The sequence below is a fragment of the Solea solea genome, chromosome 4 (assembly GCF_958295425.1).
Source record: "Solea solea chromosome 4, fSolSol10.1, whole genome shotgun sequence".
NCBI lineage: Eukaryota > Metazoa > Chordata > Actinopteri > Pleuronectiformes > Soleidae > Solea > Solea solea.
The window spans coordinates 7078019-7096512 of NC_081137.1; the positions used below are offsets into that span (position 1 = coordinate 7078019).

General features: G+C 38.8%; 1 protein-coding gene across 2 annotated transcripts; it reads left to right on the forward strand.

The window, feature by feature from the left end:
* The first annotated feature begins 4436 nt into the window (after window positions 1-4436).
* cchcr1 (coiled-coil alpha-helical rod protein 1) lies at window positions 4437-18233 on the forward strand. 2 transcript variants are annotated; one of them, XR_009240060.1, is made up of 20 exons: window positions 4437-4800; window positions 6255-6525; window positions 6611-6778; window positions 6899-7016; window positions 7172-7366; window positions 7622-7785; window positions 7889-8003; window positions 8178-8288; window positions 9191-9337; window positions 9550-9660; window positions 9935-10041; window positions 10128-10240; window positions 10347-10419; window positions 11211-11329; window positions 11434-11622; window positions 12364-12465; window positions 12631-12776; window positions 12851-12998; window positions 13086-13278; window positions 17011-18233. XR_009240060.1 is itself a non-coding variant. In XM_058626807.1 (19 exons), the coding sequence occupies exons 1-19, from the start codon at window positions 4731-4733 to the stop codon at window positions 13223-13225; spliced, it is 2607 nt and encodes an 868-aa protein (XP_058482790.1). In that variant the 5' UTR covers window positions 4437-4730; the 3' UTR covers window positions 13226-14178. The 2 variants fall into 2 exon arrangements, 1 of the variants encoding a protein (XP_058482790.1); XM_058626807.1 differs by lacking the exon at window positions 17011-18233 and having other exon boundaries at window positions 13086-14178.
* Window positions 18234-18494: the final 261 nt, after the last annotated feature.

The window sequence follows — 18494 nt, forward strand, 5'->3', positions numbered from 1 at the left end:
TGTATTAGATTCACCCCCCCACGCCTCGGCCCCCCCTTCATCAACAACCGACAGCTTCCCAATTTAGAAACCATTAACCAAACACCTTAACTCCGCTGCGCTCATGCACTTACGCAGCTTTGCGCCCGGACAAAAACCCATTTACCTTTATTCAGATAAACGTGGCCGTTTATGTAGTGTGCAGGAGGAGAGGAGAGAAGAGGAGAGGAGAGGAGAGAGGGATGTGTGAGTGTGAGCACATTACATTTCACTGGGATAATCATTATGCTGCTTGCAAATATGGTCAACCCTGGCAACATTAGGTGTGATAAGAAAATTGCAAGAGAAAAAAAACAAAAAAAAAACAAACAGACACATATTTTCCCTCGTTTGCATTAAAATTGAATTCTGATTAATTATCTCTTCCATCCTTTGTTCTCTCCTCAGTGGAGAAAGGCACCTGCAATGGCAGCGTTTTTAACACGAGGCCCATGTTAAAGACTGGATGGACACTGCTGTGTGGCAAAATGACCACAGGTGGCAGGATTTTTAGTCCAGCACAGTGAAGTGGAAGTTTGATTGCAAATATGCTGATAAGAAAACTAGTATTATGATTATTTGAAGGGTTTTGATTTTTTATACATAAATATAAATGTATACATTATTATGATATAGATTCTATATTTTTCAATTAAGTGCACCATTCTGTGTTACAACAACATAAGCCCACCCAGAACAAAACCAGAAGTGTGAAACTATTCTCTAATATGCTTCTTTTATTTACTTTATTTAACCTCATCATTTAAAGGATTTCCTATTCAAACGCTCTTTTGGTCAAAAATGCTGCTATGTTTTCCCAGTTTGCTTTTCAATTGAATTTCTAATGAATTCATAAATCTATCCTGTGTTCTTGTAAAAACAAAAGGCCCAGATCAGGAATGTTTGACTGCATTTTTACCTGGATACAAATATCAACATGGCAAGATGGGGTTAAATATGAAAACACTAGAAAATGTCCAACCATTGTCCAGCATCTTATATAACTAGTCTTTTTAAAATATTTTAGTCAATGGAATTTGCTTTTTAGTGTGTTATGTTGGGTATTTTATTACACTAATATTTTCAGAAGTACTACTAATGTAATTTACTTTAGAATCACCAATCACTGTTATGACAGACAATAACGTTTTCTTATTGTGTCTTTATATGTCTCACATTGGATTTCTTTTTTTTAAAGAGGCAATTTAGGTGCAATGACAATGCAGTGTCTTCTTATTTTTTTGCAATGACAGGCAACATCAGGCCCATGCATGAGACTGACTGGCACGGCTGTGAGGTAAACTTTTTATTTATTTATTCAACCTTTATTTTAATGGAAAGCCTCAAGACGTAGACATAATCCCAAAATGACCACAGGTGGCAGAATAAATGTTACTAATTAAAAATTATTTTAGTATTTTATCAGTTTTTTTTGTAATGCAATGTGCTCTGTCCATTTTAACTAAACCAATAAAATAAAATGGAAATACAATAATGGGACAGCAAAATAAAAGTCCCCTCTTTCTCTTAGAATAAATAAATACTTAAATATTGTTGGATGGGTGCATTCATTTTCAGCATTCAAGAGCTTTATTTGCACCATTCAGCGATTTAAAATGTTTTCTAAACTTTCTCTCAATGTAGAGAAAAAACATGAATTGCTGCACTGAACCCATCTTAACACTATAAATCTAACTTACACAGACGAGGCAATGTCCACACAGTTGCTGACAAAGCAAACAAATTCCCCACATTTGCTTTTCTTAATGCTCAGAGGCCAAGGCTGTGATGCTGTGCTTTGTGCATGAATCGGGCATTGTCTTTTACCCAGTGATGTCTTTGTCAAGCTGCCGTTACCAAGGCAAAGACATGTTTTTATAGAAAAATTGTCCTTCATTTATTATGTGTTGGTCAATAAGGGCAGAATGAAATGTTTTTTTTGTGGATTTGTGGATTGTCTTTCAGTATTACCCCTGTGTGTTGTATAAAATCCAACAAATTCATTTCTGGAAGGCAGACATTTTAATTAAAGACATAATTTACTATTCAGATTTTTTGCATCTCAAGTGCAATTTGAATCAGCTGATTAGGGATAAAGCAAAAAGAGCTGCTGGGATTTCAGGAAATCTACATTATCCTTTGATGAGAATAAGACAATATATTCCTTTTTCTTTCATAATTAGAAGAATCACCTTTAGGGTGTAACTGTGCAAGGAGGAGGACTGTTGCCATGGTGACACAGGCCTTAAAAGACAAATTACTATCAATAGCTCGGGTACCGTATATGTGCATATAAGGAAAACAAATGAACAGGGGTCAGTGTGTGAGGGCCCCACCTCTCCTGATGGCCCTTCAAATAGACTTTCTTCATGAAATGAAAAGAGAACCAGTGATGTGTTGAGCATGATAACACGAGTGGGTCATTTTTGGCAAATCCACCAAGACATTGCAATTCCCATGTCCAGATAAGTTGGGACACATTCTGAATATACAATTAAAAGTAGCTCAATCTATAATTTTTTTAAATGCACTTTACCTTATGATACATTCAGCTTATTTGAGGAAACAAGACTGTGACTGCGGTATCCTAAGGGTTTAAATGTTGACTTCTTTTGACAAGAGCGTCTCGTTGTAAAAGTACTACAACTGGTCGTGTAGTAATATTTTATATAGCCAGAAAGTAGGGTAAACAAATGTACTGTAATGTACCCCCCCAATCTATTTACCTTTATTTAGACAAAGAGACATTACCATTGTTTTCACTGGCAAACTTTATTCTATTTCCTAAACATAAACATTTCTCCTCTGGGTCGCATCCCATTTTCTTTTAATTGCACTTTTTAGTCATTTGGGAATAAAGTATACTATTTTTTTTCTGTATACAAGACATGAGCTGCTGAACAATCGGTGGTTGTCGTCGTCTGATTCTCCTCTTCAGAATACGCCATACATTTCAATCGGAGACAGATCTGGACTGTAGACAGGTCATTGAGGTCTGGTGTTGTCTTGCTGAAATAGACATGGAGTTTCACTGTCTTGCCTGGGGCACACGTCTCTCCAGAATTCCAAAATCAGTGTTTTGCATCAATTGTACCTTCACATACTAAAACAATGAAAACATTACACATCCCATCTGACCTATGGACTCTCGCCGTCAGGTGGAGTGACAGGAAACAGTAGAGGAGATGAAAATGAATGCCTGTGCTATCTAAAGTATCTTTTTTAATTAGCTCTAGTAATTAGTTCAAAGAAACGGAGCTGCATCTTAGTTCTGACCAGTGTTGTCTTTGTTGGTGTGAATTCCCTGCGGTCCTGTCAGATCCCTCTATCCTCCTTGCTTTGTTCTTCACGACCTGCTGCAGTGTCTGCTCTGCTAAGAGGAAACAACACCCGCATGCCAAAACAGTGTATACAGCACTCCTGCATCCTTCAACCCCTTCAATACATTATGGATATGACACAAGGCTCACATCAGTCTTTGATGTTTCCACTGACATCCGTTGACTTCCTTGGTGGAGAACCAGACATTTTGTCACTGCCTTTTGAGATATACATGCATTCCTTCTACTTCAAAAGAATACATTTACTTTATGTTATTGTATTATTGGATTGTAAAGTATGTGCAACCAATCCGGTGAATCAATCAACTTTACTTTCCTCCTTGAATACTTTATTGAAGTATAAGATTAGAGTATGGGAAACTTTAATGAACCCCAGGGGGAAAGTGCTTCACATAGCAGACATAAGAGGAATAGTTGCTGGGTAAACACGTGTGATATGTATGAAAATATGGTGATAAAGGTGAAAATAACAAACTGTGTAACAACAACAACAGATGCAGTGTTTATTTTGCAGCAGTTAAATTTAAAGATAAAATGTGCAGATGGAGGATGGTGGGTAAACAGGAACACATCAAAATAGACAACACAAATAAATGATTTATATACTGAGGATACTACAAGCGGGTTACACTGATAAGTACTATTTTAAATATAGATACACAAAGAGCATATAGAAGTACTGTAGATACACACAAAAAAAACATTATTTATTTACATAACCAAACTAAAAATAGCACTCAGCGTTTCAGCGTTTTCTTGCAAAGTTAACAATTATTTTTTTTAAAAACAAAACAGAATCTGGATTCCAATCACCACCTAGATCTAATCATCTCTTCCTTGGGCCAAGATAGTATCTCATTATTATGACTTAGTATCTCATTATTATGATATACCTTCTCATAAGTATGACTCAATAATACATATTTCATTTTTTCCATAGTCTCTGTACCTCTGTTCAATAAAGTTGAATCTAATTTAATCTAATCGAAAATGGAAGCCTGCAATACTTCACTCAGGGAATACAGACTCATTTCTTCCTCCAGGTTCCTTCCACTTTCCCATGATGCATTGCGCAACTGTAAAGTAGATCCTTTCAGTTCCTAACATACAGTAGTAGAAGTAATTTTACTCGCACCAAGTTAATGTGTGCATGTTTGCGGGATTCTATAAGCAGTAGTAATTACACTGACATGAAGTTTTCGTAACCAAATGTTAGCTAACTACCGCTATTTTCTGGAGATTATTACTGACGTGAGCTTGTAACTAAGGCAACGACGAATGACGTGACTCGCGGGAGAAGTTAAACGACGCTGAAAGAAGGAGCTGCCTAACAACTGTGGACTGCTCAACCACTGACTTTACCTGCGGAACATGGAGAGACTTAATGTAGGAAAAGAAAGGCTTGTCGTACCGACTGACTTCACCTCACCAACAGTTCAAAGTAAGTTGTTTTGCTTTGAGTGAAACATTTGCTCCAAACTCTAGCATGTTAGTTTCCATTAGCTTAAATATAGCTTAACGCCTAGCTTGTCTGCATTCAGTGGCGTGCACAGGGGAGGAGTGGGGTAGGGTAACACACCTGATTCAAATAGTCAGCTCATCAGCAAGCACTGCAGAAGCCTGACAACGAGCCATCTATTTGAATCAGGTGTGTTGGAACAGGGAAACATCTAAAACATGCAGGACAGGGGTCCTCAGGACCAGGATTGAACCACTGCCCTAATGGAAAAAGCCCTTGCACGCTCAAGTGCCCCCTTGAGTCACAAAATGCACACTAAAGTGCCCCCTAGAGTGGTAAAAACATTCTGTGATTTGCTATTCAATTGTGGCCTCAAAGGCAAAATATGAATTAAAATAATTGATTGTTTCTAAAGGAGTGTCTTTTCTAGTGGAGAAACAGTGATGCAGTGACCTATAAGATGCCCTTGCAATTTTGTTTCTTATTGGTATCCTTCCAATCAAAAATATACATAGGTACATAGACACAGTACAGCAAGAAATTAAAAGGCTTCCAGTGGTAGTCAATTTTGACAGACCACTGTGTAAAAGCAGTGTAAGTTAATAATTAAGATTAATACAAATACTATGGATGCTGTCACATTGTCTAGTAACACCTGTGCTTTTGTTGTGTAAAAATATCAAAATGGCTGCCGTGCAAATTGAACCTGTTTTCCCTCAGGTTTTTATGGCATTGAGCAAATTCATTTACTAGTGAAATGTAATATAATATTAAAGGACCTGTCAATATACATCTAGAGTTTAAAATAAGCACCGCAGTCCAAATTAAAGAATATTGGGAGAGCATCATCCTTTGACCTTTGACACCCTTTCTCAAATGAGATTGAGATAACGCCAGACTGACTTTATACAACACATCTCATTCCATTCAGCTCTTATAAGAAAAGAGACTGTCAAAGGGAACTATACAGGATCTAAGGGTTTAAATGTTGACTTTGTTGACAAGAGTGTCATGTTGTTGTAGTCTTTAGATGTACTACATACAGTACTGTAGTAATATTTCATATAGCCTTGAAACTAGAGGCCAGTCATGTGGGTGATTTTATGGCCAATATGGATATATTTAGAAACTAAACTTCTTCTTTTTTCCTCTTCAATCTCATACAGTACAAGCTTAATAATGAAAAATGGTGCACACAATTGCTTAACAAGTAACAAATCGCATATTAAATAATGTATAAATCATGGACATGTTCTCCAGTTAAGAGACTTTTATGGATCTAAAAGATGCCAAACATTATTTTTTTGATTATTCAGCTTGTGTTTTTCAAAACTAATACTAATAATAGTAGAAAAGTATCTCTTTAAGAAACACCAGAAGGCTTATGTAGCTAACGAATGCATGTAAACCCCCGAAATATATTTTATGTTTTGTAGGGAATGTCCAGGAGGACCTTGTACCCCCATCCCATTTTGCATCTAGTGTGCAGTCTGCTGGAGCACAAAGAGGTTTTCCAACCTCCTGGATAAACCCTGGTGTAACCTCAGTACCATCAGGAGATCCCAGTCCTGCCAATCCATGGCTCGCCATCACTCAGGCCCAACAGGAAATCTTGGAATTGAGGAAGGAAAATCAGCGGATTATGATGTTGCATGAAAACGGCATTAGAGGAAAGATTGTGGATCATCCATCAGAACTGAGGCCAAGGTATCCTATTAATGGATAAAAATACCCTATTGTTTGTCAGTTGGGTGATGACATAACATAAATAAGCCTCTTCCCCCAAACACAGATCTGTAGAGAGAAGTGAGCAATGGTGCAGACGGGATTCAAAGTGGCATCTAGAGGAAGAGAAGCAGAAGGCTGAAGCTGAGAGATTGAAGGGGCAGGTGGAGGCTCTGAAGGAGAGCGAAGGAAGAAACCGAGAAGAGATTAGAGACAAAGACAGCATCTTGAACAGGTAGAAGTCATGTTTATGTTACTAGGTGATTAAATTATTTAATGTTTTAAACATATTTACCGTGTTTAACATTGGCTAATTATTTTGATTGTCTAATGTGGCATAACTTTTCTATCACAGACGGAACCTTGAATTGGAAACCATGCATGAAGAGCTATCTAAGGCGAAGGCTGAACTCAGCCAAATCAGAGACAGGCTCGTTCACAGCAGTGCGCAGGAGGAGAAAATGAGCTCAGAGGTAATGTTGTTTACCAACTACAAATTTCATTTCAACATCAAAGGTCACCTGAGAGTTACATGCTTTATATCGTAGAACTCATTTTGGAAGTTTGGTGTTGGATATTTTTAGTACAGTCTGTTTCAGTGTAGAAAGTTTTGTTCTGGTTTATGCAGCTTGAAAGACTTAAATCCAAGTCTAGTGAGGAAGTTTCAAGGCTGAGAAGAGACGCAGACAGGAGGGAAGCAGAGACACAGGCACTCGTCCTGAGGGCTGAAATGGGCAAATCCCAGGCTGAGGAGGAGGCCAAACAGAAGACACTGCAGCTGTCAGAACATTTGGAGGAAATGCAGAGGAAGCATGAGGAGGAGGTGTGTGCACAAAGAAATTTAAACCTCCATAAATCTTGTACATACTGATTTGGGTGACCTTTCTACAGCCCTAGGCCCCACATCTATGAACCCATATCAGCAAGCAGCTGCTCTGCTGAAGTGTTCCTGAGTCAAACACTGGCATCATAATTCAAACTAAAGTGAAAAGGGGTTGTTTTTGGAGACTAATAAATTATTACACATCATTATCTGTGTGTCCTAAAACCTCTATTGTTTGCCTGTTTTAATTTTCAGCTGCAGCGCTTGAATGCTTCCCACACTGCAGAGTTAGCTTCTGCCCGAAAAACCAATGATGAACTGCAGGACAGATTTCAATCAATGACCTCAGAGGTGCTGCAGCTGAAAAACACTCTGATGGAGGTATCAGCTGAGAGAGATGGGCTTAAAGAACATTTCAGGTGCCACAATTACAAAAGGACAACTACAAAAGAACATCCTCCTCATGTATTTCTACATTTTCAGTCATATTCACTGCACTTAAGGATGCTTTTTATTTTTCAGCCAAATGGGACAAGCTTTTGAAACACAATCTGCAACACTGCAAAGCCTGAGAAATTACATCGGCCAGTTCTCCCCAGAGAAACAAGAGAAGGAGAAATTAAATGAAGCTGTTGAGGTGCAGACTTTTTTGATGAGTATTGAACAACCATCAGGCCACTATCAAGTGCTTGCATGTTAAAACAGTTTTAAATATGCTTGCTAAAGATTCATGGACTGAATCCAGACATGCGTTTTTATAATAATTCGCCTTATAATGTACCTTTTAATTTGAATGTTTAAAATTTTACAGAGGCTGAACAAGGAGAAGGCAGCTCTTCAGATGACTGCAGAGCTTTTGACAATCAGACTAAACTCTGTTAATGAGATACTCGCCCTCCAGGAAGAGAAAATGGTGATGAAGGTGGGTGTTCTTTACATAACAGTGCATGATGTTATACTGAAGTGTTGAGGCACCTGATGCGTCGTGAAGATGTTCCTAGTAATTATTTTCCTCCAACAATTGATGATGGAACAGCTTCAGACAAGATTGCAAATTCTGTTATCTAGCAGGACATTTCAACTCAGGTAAATCTAGTCAGATGTTGAGAAGGGCTTGAATGTTTCACCTCATGACTAATATCCGTCTTTAATTGTCTAACATGATCATTACTGTTATTGCCTGATTTTAAAATGTCTGATGTCTTTTTGTCTGTATTGTCCACCCCTAATGGTACTCTGCCGTTAACATGTGCCATATAAAATATTTTCACTCTACAGAGTAGTTTTATTGCCTTTTAGCTGCATTTTAGTTGATTTGAAATGAAGGCAGTTAGTAGTTACAGTAAATAGCAAGATTCTTGTTGTGGCCATGTTCATGATTATTCAAAAACCCTGCTTGTTTTTTAACATACATACAATATGTGAAGGTGGGTGTTTGTTACATATTGAACTGCAGCCCCTTGATTAACAGGGCTGCAGCTGTTAATCAATTACTAAATTATTTGACAGCTATATTGATAATCAGTTCACCGGTTTGAGTGTTTTCCTAAACATTAAATCAACAATCAGATTTTTCAGTTTCTTAAATGTGAATAATTTCGGGTTATAATATAACAAAGAAAAATAATCACAAACAAACGAGACATTTGAGAACATCATTGCAAGGTTTGGGAAACACTGATCAACATTTAATGGACCAAACAACTAATCGATTAATCCACAGATTAATAACTAACCCGTGCTAATTTGAAAAGCCACAATTATTCATTCTTCATATGCAGTATTTGCTTAAGTGTGTGTGTGTGTGTGTGTGTGTCCTTATAGAATTCTATAGACTCACATAGTATGAAGAATGGACGTGAAGGCATTCAAGTGATAAAGCTGTGGAGAGAGAAAGTCTTCAAGTTATGTGTTCAGCTTCGCTCAAAGGACATCGAATTAAGAAGAGAAAGAGAAGAACTTCTTTCAAAGGTATGAACATAGTTACTACATTGTGATAAAGTCATGTCCAGTGTGTTTAAATACATGTTTGAAAATCAAATCAAACTTTATTTATGTAGCACCTTTGTGCAAAACTGTATTACGAAGTGCCCTTATGGTTCATCCAATATAAAATGGAAACTACAGCAATAAAATGACCAATAACATTCATAAAGTAAGGGTTCTCCTGTGTTGTGTTTTAGATTGGATCCTTGGAGCAGCAGCTCCAGCAGGAGCAGCACCGGGCCACTGTCCTCCAACACACTCTAGACGACAGGATAGCTGAGCTGGACCTGGAGAGAGTGGAAAAGGAGGTTAGCTCCAGAGCAAGTGATGTGATTTACGTAGCTGTCGGAAATTTTGATGATGCGCAATAAATTTGCGGCTGCTTAGCAAAGTGATGAACACTTGGTGAATTTTTTTTTTACCCCAGCATAGGATGCTGACTATATAAAAATTTTGCTAGTTCCTGAGAGCAGTTAAGGTTTTAAGAACAGCAGCTGGCCACAAAGGCGTTCTGAAAACTGTGCTTCATCTTAGATTTGTGTAAGTTCATTTTTCATATGTATGTGTTTTTTCTTTAACCAGACGTTGAAACAGGACATGGCCCATGCTCACAAGGAGAATTCTCATCTACAGTTGCAGTGCCAGAAATGTGAGACTGAAAGTAAAATCCTGACAGAGGCAGTGCACAGGTAAATCAAATCAGATGCATTGACAAAAGGTAGTTTTGTCAATGTTGAAAAGTTGCATAACAAATCATTTTGGTTGTGCCTCACAGATTTAGGCTGGCATTTGAAGGCAAGATGGCAGAAGTGGATGCAGCTCAAACAAGGCTCAACACTTTTACCCAGAGGCTTATGTTCGCTAAAAGACGAGTGGAGACGATCCAAGGTGCGATCACTCTAAAGGTTAATGGGATGATTGCAGTGCTTCACTTCCGAGTGCATCGCCGTTGTGTCTCGTAAATAATTGGCATGATGATATTTTTGCTTTACAGGTTTGATCATGAGGAGAGTGGCTTTGCAGAAAATTCAGCAGGCCAGTAAACAGTCAGAACAGACTGCTGACAGGTACATTTTAAATCATACTCTTTCACTTCTTTCCTGCCTTAATTTATGTAATAAATGGATATTAAAACACATAATTCTGGAAGGTTCATTTTGAGTGCTGTTGATCAAAGTCAGTATCTGTTTGTCAATATATATTTGGTACTTTTACCAAATTAAATGAAAATTAAATTGAATATTACTGGTAAGATTTAAGCATAAATTTTGTGAATTAATGGAAAAGTCCAAGCCTACTAATCAGGGGTGGGCGACAGCAGCGGTGCAGCGCTACTGGATTATGAATTTATAAATGCACGTAGTAAACACTGCATCATCTTGTAGCTATAATGTTTATATTGGGATATTGTGTTTTCTTATCACATAATATATCATAGTATCATTATCATAAACAATGTGATATGACACAGCCTTACTACTAATGCAGTTCCCATTGTAATTATATGCTTAATGTTTATACTTAGGTTGGTAGTATACACTACCATATTGCTTTCCAGAACATGCATCAAATTAAGTGGTCGAACCTGAGCGTATCTGTTTCAGGTTTGTGTGGATCTTAATGGGGCAGTGTAACATATTGAGTGTTCAAATCAATACTGTGATATTTATAAGAAGCAGCATCAGTATATCACAATGAAGCAGTTTTATGTGGCATTAGTCTACATACAAAAGCAGTTCATTTCACTGTTCAGAGTTAGGTCTGCTTTGTCAAACATTGTGCGTTATTTTTTTAGCCTCTGTACTTGACTCTGTGTTCCTTTTATTTGCTCTGCCATCTCGTCTGTATTGCCCTGCAGCCTGACAAGCCTCCAGACACAGCTTAGTTTGGTGTGTGAAGAGAGAGACAAGCTCGCACAGGAGCTCAGAAGAACCCCAGAGCTCGTTGAGAAAGCTTTGGCTGATCTGAAAGAACAGTGTGAGCACCCTCACAACTCATGATGAATTATTATGGATCATCTGCTGGCCTGTCTGTAGCCCGGCAGTGTGTGCATGTTCGTTCACTTTGTATGTCCTCCACAGATGAAAGCAAATGGCGGCGGCAGCAGCAGGAGCTGGAGCAGAGCTGGGCAGAAGTTCGACAGGCTGCGGCCGAGAAAGACAAGGCCGAGCACAGCCTGCAGCATATCCAAGCCCAGCTGGAGGAGAGCAAGGTCAACCTGGAGAAACTCCGCTCTGAGCTGCTTATACAGCAGGAGCACAGTGAGCAGGGTGAGGCAGCAGCTATTTAAGCCGTATTACTGGTTTTCAGTCTTGATTTATCTGGGGAAAGGAGACTGAGACTCCCTGCTATTTTTTCGAAATGTCCTTCATCGCGTTCTCCTCATATTCACACCTGGGATCAGGCTGCCACTTCAATCTGCTTGGTAGCTTCTCTGGGGCAGTAGGGGATTAAGTGACATGCTCAAGAGCACCTTGACTATAGTTTTTCCACCAACTTCAGGGAATATATTTGACTTTGTAGTTGCTGCATGTGCCACAATTTTATTTTTTGTAAATACTTTTTCATACATATTGTTTTCAGCATTCAACGTTCCTCTATGGTTACACAGTATGAAACAGAATACAGTGAGGGTAGGCTAATATTTAATTTAGGATTAACCTAACCCATATTTAATCTAGTTGTATGTCAATTATCTTGCAATTTGTCACTTTCTTTCAAATTCATCTTGGAGATTCCTTATTTTGTGAGTGAACCTCTCCATTATTTCCAAATTTGTTTTCCTCCATGTCAGTGGAACTTTGTGTGCCATTTGATGCTTGGCTCGTATTGTACAGCTGGTATTTTAGGGCTTTATTGATGAAAATGGCTGCCTGTGAAAGCAATGTGAGTTAGCTCAGAAAGCAAAAATTACCCAAAAAAAAGTAATAAATAAGCAATTGACAAGCAAGCAAGTGTTTCTCACTGTCATATGATAGCGTAATAAATAAGTAATAATTGTTCCTCATCAGTCTTGCAGCAGAGGGTGTCTGAGACTGAGGACCGCTGTGTCGAGAAGCTGAGAGAGATGGAAGTTCAAGTCTGTACGGCCAGGAGAGAGCACACCAAAGCAGGTAGCAGGATGATCACAGTGTTATTTATTCCGCAGAAGCTTAACACAAGGGGCTTAAGTAATATCCGTTATACAGACTGTAAACTAATATGACTGGAAGTTTGTTTACACAGTATATAGTAGTATTTCCTGATGACTCTTGGTCTGTCTGTGTTGTCCCTTGCAGTGATGACATTGCGGCAGTTTGAGAGAGATGCAGCAAGGAAACAGGATGGAATGAGAGAGACTCCGACTTCTGGGGTTTCACACACAAAGAGGAGAGTTCAAAATACACAACTAAGGAAGGTGGACAAGGACAAAAACCTGCCTCCTGTAAGTAGGTTATAAAAGAGATATGACAGTCTTCATTTCTGTTGACTTCCTTGTTTGACCTGAACCTGTTTCAGGTCACTGCTGCTGAGCGAGAGCTGGCGAGAGTCTATACAGGTGTTCACGATGCAGAAACTTCACAAAAGTTTGCTGCTCATAGAGAAAAACAAAAAGCTCCAGAGAGGAGCAGCTCTGTGCAGGCAGGAGTCCAACTACCTGCAGATGGTAAGAAGTGGCTTACTGCTTGTTCTTTTTTTAAATCCTAACATTTACACAGATGTGACTGAAACAAGCCTGCCTGTGTCCCCTCAGAGAGACTCCTGTCTGTTTTGGAGGAGCTTCACACGCTCAGTGTCGCAGTGGTGCACAGCTCTGAGGACTCTGCCGAGGAGGAGGAGGTGGAGGGAGAGAATAACAGCACGGGCCCATCCATAGGCAGTCTGCACCACTGATACCTGAAGCTGAGTCACAGGAGACAGTGGAAACGTCTTCATTTGTACAAAAGGTGGGCAGTGCCAAGAAAATGCAATCAGTGGGAACAGTTTGTTTGAACCAAACATTAGGAGCACAGACATAGTCACATTTTCAGAAAGTGCAGAATTGTTAGCTTTATACATGCATATATATATATATACACACACATAAAATTGGTTGCAGTGGTTTGATTTGTGCCTCTGAAATAAGAACGCTGTTCTGTGATGCATTCAACAAACAACATGTAGAATTAAATTAGATCTTATTTGATCTGATAGTTAAGGAAAGCCTGCTTGAGAGAAACACAGCCATCATAGTAATTCTGCTCTTTTGAAACTGTAGAAGTTAATGTGATGGTATACGTGTAGGTTGTACCATCACATTAGCTTGTGTATTACGTTTTTCAATGTGACCCAAAATAAAGGATTATTTTATTAGTTAGTGTAGGTGTGGTCTTCAACAATATGATCCATGTGAGAAAATGGAGACAAAGCTTTAAACTGAAGACGAGCAACAAAAACATTTACAGCAAAAACACTTGCAGCTGCTGCTCAGTCACAAAAACAAAATTCTAAGTATGAAAGTGATAATCCACTGCACGCTGAAATGACGTACTTGGTTTTATTCAGAAGTGACATTTTGCCTGTGGCTTCCTCAGGTTTACTCGGCTCAATTACACAAGTATTCACGGCTGAGCTAAATAACAGATCACTTTACCGATCACAAGGTCAACATCTCTTTTTTTTGGCTGGATGGAACTGGATAGAAACAAACCTTCCAAAAGAATATATAACACATATCAGCATAATTTCCAAAATCATCACACAGTTCTAAATATAAATGTAGTTAATTGTGACGAATTCTGATAACTATAAGTTCCATTTTTAAAATAAATCAGATTTGTTTTGCATAAATAATCCAATATATATATGTATATGTGTGTGTGCGTGTGTGTGTGTGTGTGTATATATATATATGTGTGTGTGTATATATATGTATGTATATATGTATGTATGTATGTATATATATATATGTATATGTATATATATATATATATAAAATGAATGGCTGAGGTGTCCTGTATGATTTCATTTGGAAAGAAATCAATAATTTCTATTTATGTTCATTGAGGTCAAACTTGAAGTGACTTTTTAGTATGAGGATGGATGATGATAAACGTTATGATGAACTAGATAATTGTGCCATTTGTCATGTTGTCATGAGTGCTAATAAATTTTTCAATAGCTCTTAGTTTTGAGCCTCTAGGTGAATCAGCACATGGAGAACCGAGGGGGAGCGGAGTGAAAGTACTGATAAAGTCTGCACTTTGCTCCTTGATTTTCTAAGAGCATCACAAATGATTTGCAAGCGCGGTCACTGCTTGAGAGGCGATTTGTCACAGATAGTGCAAGAATAACGCTTTAAAGCTGTAGTATGTAACTTTAAATATAAACCGATGTCTGTTGCATTCGAGCCTTTGTCACCCGAGTTCACCCGATGTCGATTAAACCTCTCAAATCCAACCCAACTCTCTGTGTCTTCGAAGTGTAGCAGTGTTTAGTTTTCGTGTCTCTGCTCTGTAGGCTCACCAGGGATAAGCGGTGACAAAAGTTACACATTGGAGCTTTAAATGTACTTTAAAAATTTTAAAAAAAAGAGAAGAAAATTACTGCATTTCCGTAGTGAACTGTACCTTATTCACAGAATGGTTTCTGAGAGTTTGCAAATCATTACATTAGAAATGAGAACGTTTTGATTTGTAATAAAACAATTGATGATAATCGTGTAGAAATAATGTCATAATATATAGTTCAAACTATAAGTCATACACTTTTAAAGAATTTTGCCTCTGCATTGACACCCCACGTCTTTGCGCCCTCATCTTTCTCTCATTAAATGCCTTCAAGTCCAAGCAGATTTTATACTTGATTATAGCCAGCAGAGGGCGATATTGTCCAAGATGACAAACTATTGTTTCTCTCAGTTCTTTGAGCACAAACTTTGTAAAAGGCATTTTAAACATGAATAACGATTAAAAGAGGGGGAAAGACAGTATTTTTTTTTTTACTAGGGATGTGAATGATGCTAGATATGTTGTAAACATTATTCTACAATCTATCAGATTTAATTCTGTTTTTTTTTTTTAATCTGAAAAGCAAACCTGTCCAGAAACTTTAAACACTGCACTTTCATTCTTCCCCAAACAACAACAAACAAACATTAGGACAGGAAGCTGGCTGCTGTGGAATGTGTTGCTCTGTAGAGCGTTGCAATAATACATGTTATACAGCTTCTATAAAGGCATTAACTGTATATATCTTCATCGCTTCAGCAGTGTCGAGAGAGCAACACTGAGCAGCTGGTCAACACTGTGGTTAACTGGTGAATAATTTAGCAGAGTACTGCAGTCCAGACGAGATGTGAAATAAATGATGTAATAAAAACTGATTAATAAGCTCCTGAGCAATTCAGGACTAATGACGTATAAAACATATGGTCCAAACAAACAGACGCATGGATTTTATTCGTACCGTTTCATTTTGTCGTAAGTTCTTCGATACAGGCTTCACTGACCAATGTTTGTTTTAATGACTGATTATAAACTTGTGATATTTGAACGTGTGGGAACTCTCAGACTGTCAAATCAGAACGTCAGCCCCATCTATCATCGTCTGTTTACGTCAAGGCCCGACGATTTGTCATGTGTAATCAAAATGCCTTCTCATCAGCAGACACCCATACACCCAAATAATCTGAAGGCTCACACTTATGTCCTATTTACAGACATAATATCACAACTACATCTCCTTTTATTATAAAATGGGTATATTCTTTTTTTTAACATGCAGGTTCCTGCAGGTTAAGGTAAACAACATACTCTCCAGGATACAGGGTACGGTTGTGTGAGCTCTGCATGCAGCACGGTGCCTTAGTAGTTAGCAAGAAGGTACTGGGTTTGATTCCCGCTCTGGGACGTTTCTGTGTGGAGATTGCATGTTTTCCTTGTAAGTTTCCTCCCCCCCATCAAAACCGGTCAGGTTGGTCCATTGCAGTGGCTCTGATCAACCCTCCGTCTGACCTCGTAGTTTTGTTGCGCAATTTCGGTTGTATAATGACAATAAGGATCCTTTCCCGTCCTCTACGTTGTACATAAATGAATGTAGAAGGAGTCAGCCCTGTAACTACTGTATGCAATCAAATTTGCTCATGACACTTTTAAGCCTGCTGTGAAAGGATAAAGCCTGGTGAGACTGGACATACAACTAGATAGCACCCATGTAGACTTGTTGTGTGGGAGATTAGCTCAGAGGCTGCATTTCCTCCACAGACCGAGAGTGTTTGGTGTGAGCGCCACTATCATGACGATGTTTTACTCTGCAGTCCTGTCTGGGAGGCACCATCAGATACGGTCTGGTCGTTTGGTATGGCTGAAATCTTAATCTGTCGCCTTTCTGTCACACTTCGCCAAATGTCCCCGAAGTGAAATTGTCCTGGGCCTAGTCTTCATTCACGTTTGCTCCAGTCAGTGACTGGAATGAGCTGCAGAAATTACTCTCACTGGGCAGTTGTTACCACTTTGCTTTCTCAAGGTCGTGGAGATGTTATTTGGCATATTCCAATAAAATGTCTCTTTATTTTCTGACCCTTGGGTCCTTCTGAGCACTAATCCCCTTACTACTGATTAGTTTAGAAGTACAGTACACATACTCGGTCCTCTCATGACGCCTAGATGTATATGCACATATTTGCGTTGTTCCTGCAGGCTGGGGGTCAGAGGTGACTTGGATCTGTGTCTGAGGTTGATGTGATCCAGTAAGACAGTGTTGGCGTCGTGGCAACCACCATTTCTCCACGCTGCAGCAGAGCCCGGTGGATGGATGTGCACTGCGGTGGCAGGCCGTGCTACAGGCTGGAACAGCAGTCACGGAGGAGCAGTGCAAGGAAATGCAGCCAAGTAAACCCTATTTATAGATGCAGGCAATGTGGAGCATTGTTTAAGCGGGGATTGCAGTGCTTTCAGAGTAGTGGCCGTGAATGAGGAAGACGTGTATTTTATTCATTCAGTCTTTCTTGACATCTCTACAGTAAACATGTCATTGACTGTGCGCTCTTTAAACAATTCTGACAGTTATCATTAAGTCATTATTGTATTTTAAGGTTTGGTGTGTAATATTTAAAATGTGTTACTGGCATAAATTGAATATACTTTTGTACTAAACTACAGAAACCCTGTGCTGAACTGTTTCTACAGTAGGACCAGGCAGAGCATGCGTTCCATGTTTAGAAGCAGAAGTAAGCGACACTTTCACATGAAACAATTTCAAACTGCACAGGCTGCAAATAGATGTTTCCAGTTTGGACTGGCCTTTGTTGTGCAATTAAATAATTTCCATCACATTCTAGTACACAGAGATTATTAAACTGAAAAAACAAACTTGATTAACATTTAATATATACATATAATCTAGTGTGCATGCATTGTATTCACATTGGAGGAAGTCATGTATGTGAAGCCATCTTTTTTTTTCCTCCGCATTTTAGATCAGACTTGGACAATAAGTCTGATTTATACTGAATCATGGTTTCTTTTCAGAGGGGCAATGGTAAACATGTTGTTTTCCATGCATGACGACGTCTCCCCCTGTGCCAATCAGTCACCCTGTATGAAGCTGTGATTGCAATTTTGAATGCAGTGCTGAGTTGTCGTCAGTGCTTATACAAGGTGTGTGAATGAATGAACGAACGGTGTAAAGAATACCCTTCATTTGTAATTACCACAGTGCAGCTGACTCACAAAAAAGGTTATTGGCCTCCATGTGTGATTAACCTGCTCAGGATTCTATCTGCATCTCTGATAGTGTCACAGATGACTCTGATTCATCAGTTCACTGTTGGCAGTTAATGTGCTTCGATACATATATGCATATAATGCATGTGCTTTAATCAGTTGGCACAGTAGAGCACTGGAATGAATATCAAATATCCTGCAGAGTATGAGTGAACAGTTTTGAAGCTTAGGTATTTGTGAAGATCATGACTATGAAGATCATCAATTGAAGATCAGCCAAAGGACACAAATCCTAATGTAGATTCTGTCCTTTCAAACATCTGTTGTTGAGATCACATCAGGCAGACAAAGAGATGAGGAGAAAACGGCACATTGATAATTAAAATTGCCAGACTCATTTGTTTTGTTCTGCGAGCGCGTTGCCAATGGGAGATCCACTAAAGCCATGGGGATGTTTA

Excerpts from the sequence above, each read along its gene's own strand:
- cchcr1 (XM_058626807.1), top strand. The coding sequence starts at position 4,731 with ATGGAGAGACTTAATGTAGGAAAAGAAAGGCTTGTCGTACCGACTGAC. Across the intron at positions 7,017-7,171 it reads AGGAGAAAATGAGCTCAGAG|CTTGAAAGACTTAAATCCAA; the intron begins GTAATGTTGTTT and ends TGGTTTATGCAG. Across the intron at positions 12,466-12,630 it reads GAGAGAGCACACCAAAGCAG|TGATGACATTGCGGCAGTTT; the intron begins GTAGCAGGATGA and ends TGTCCCTTGCAG.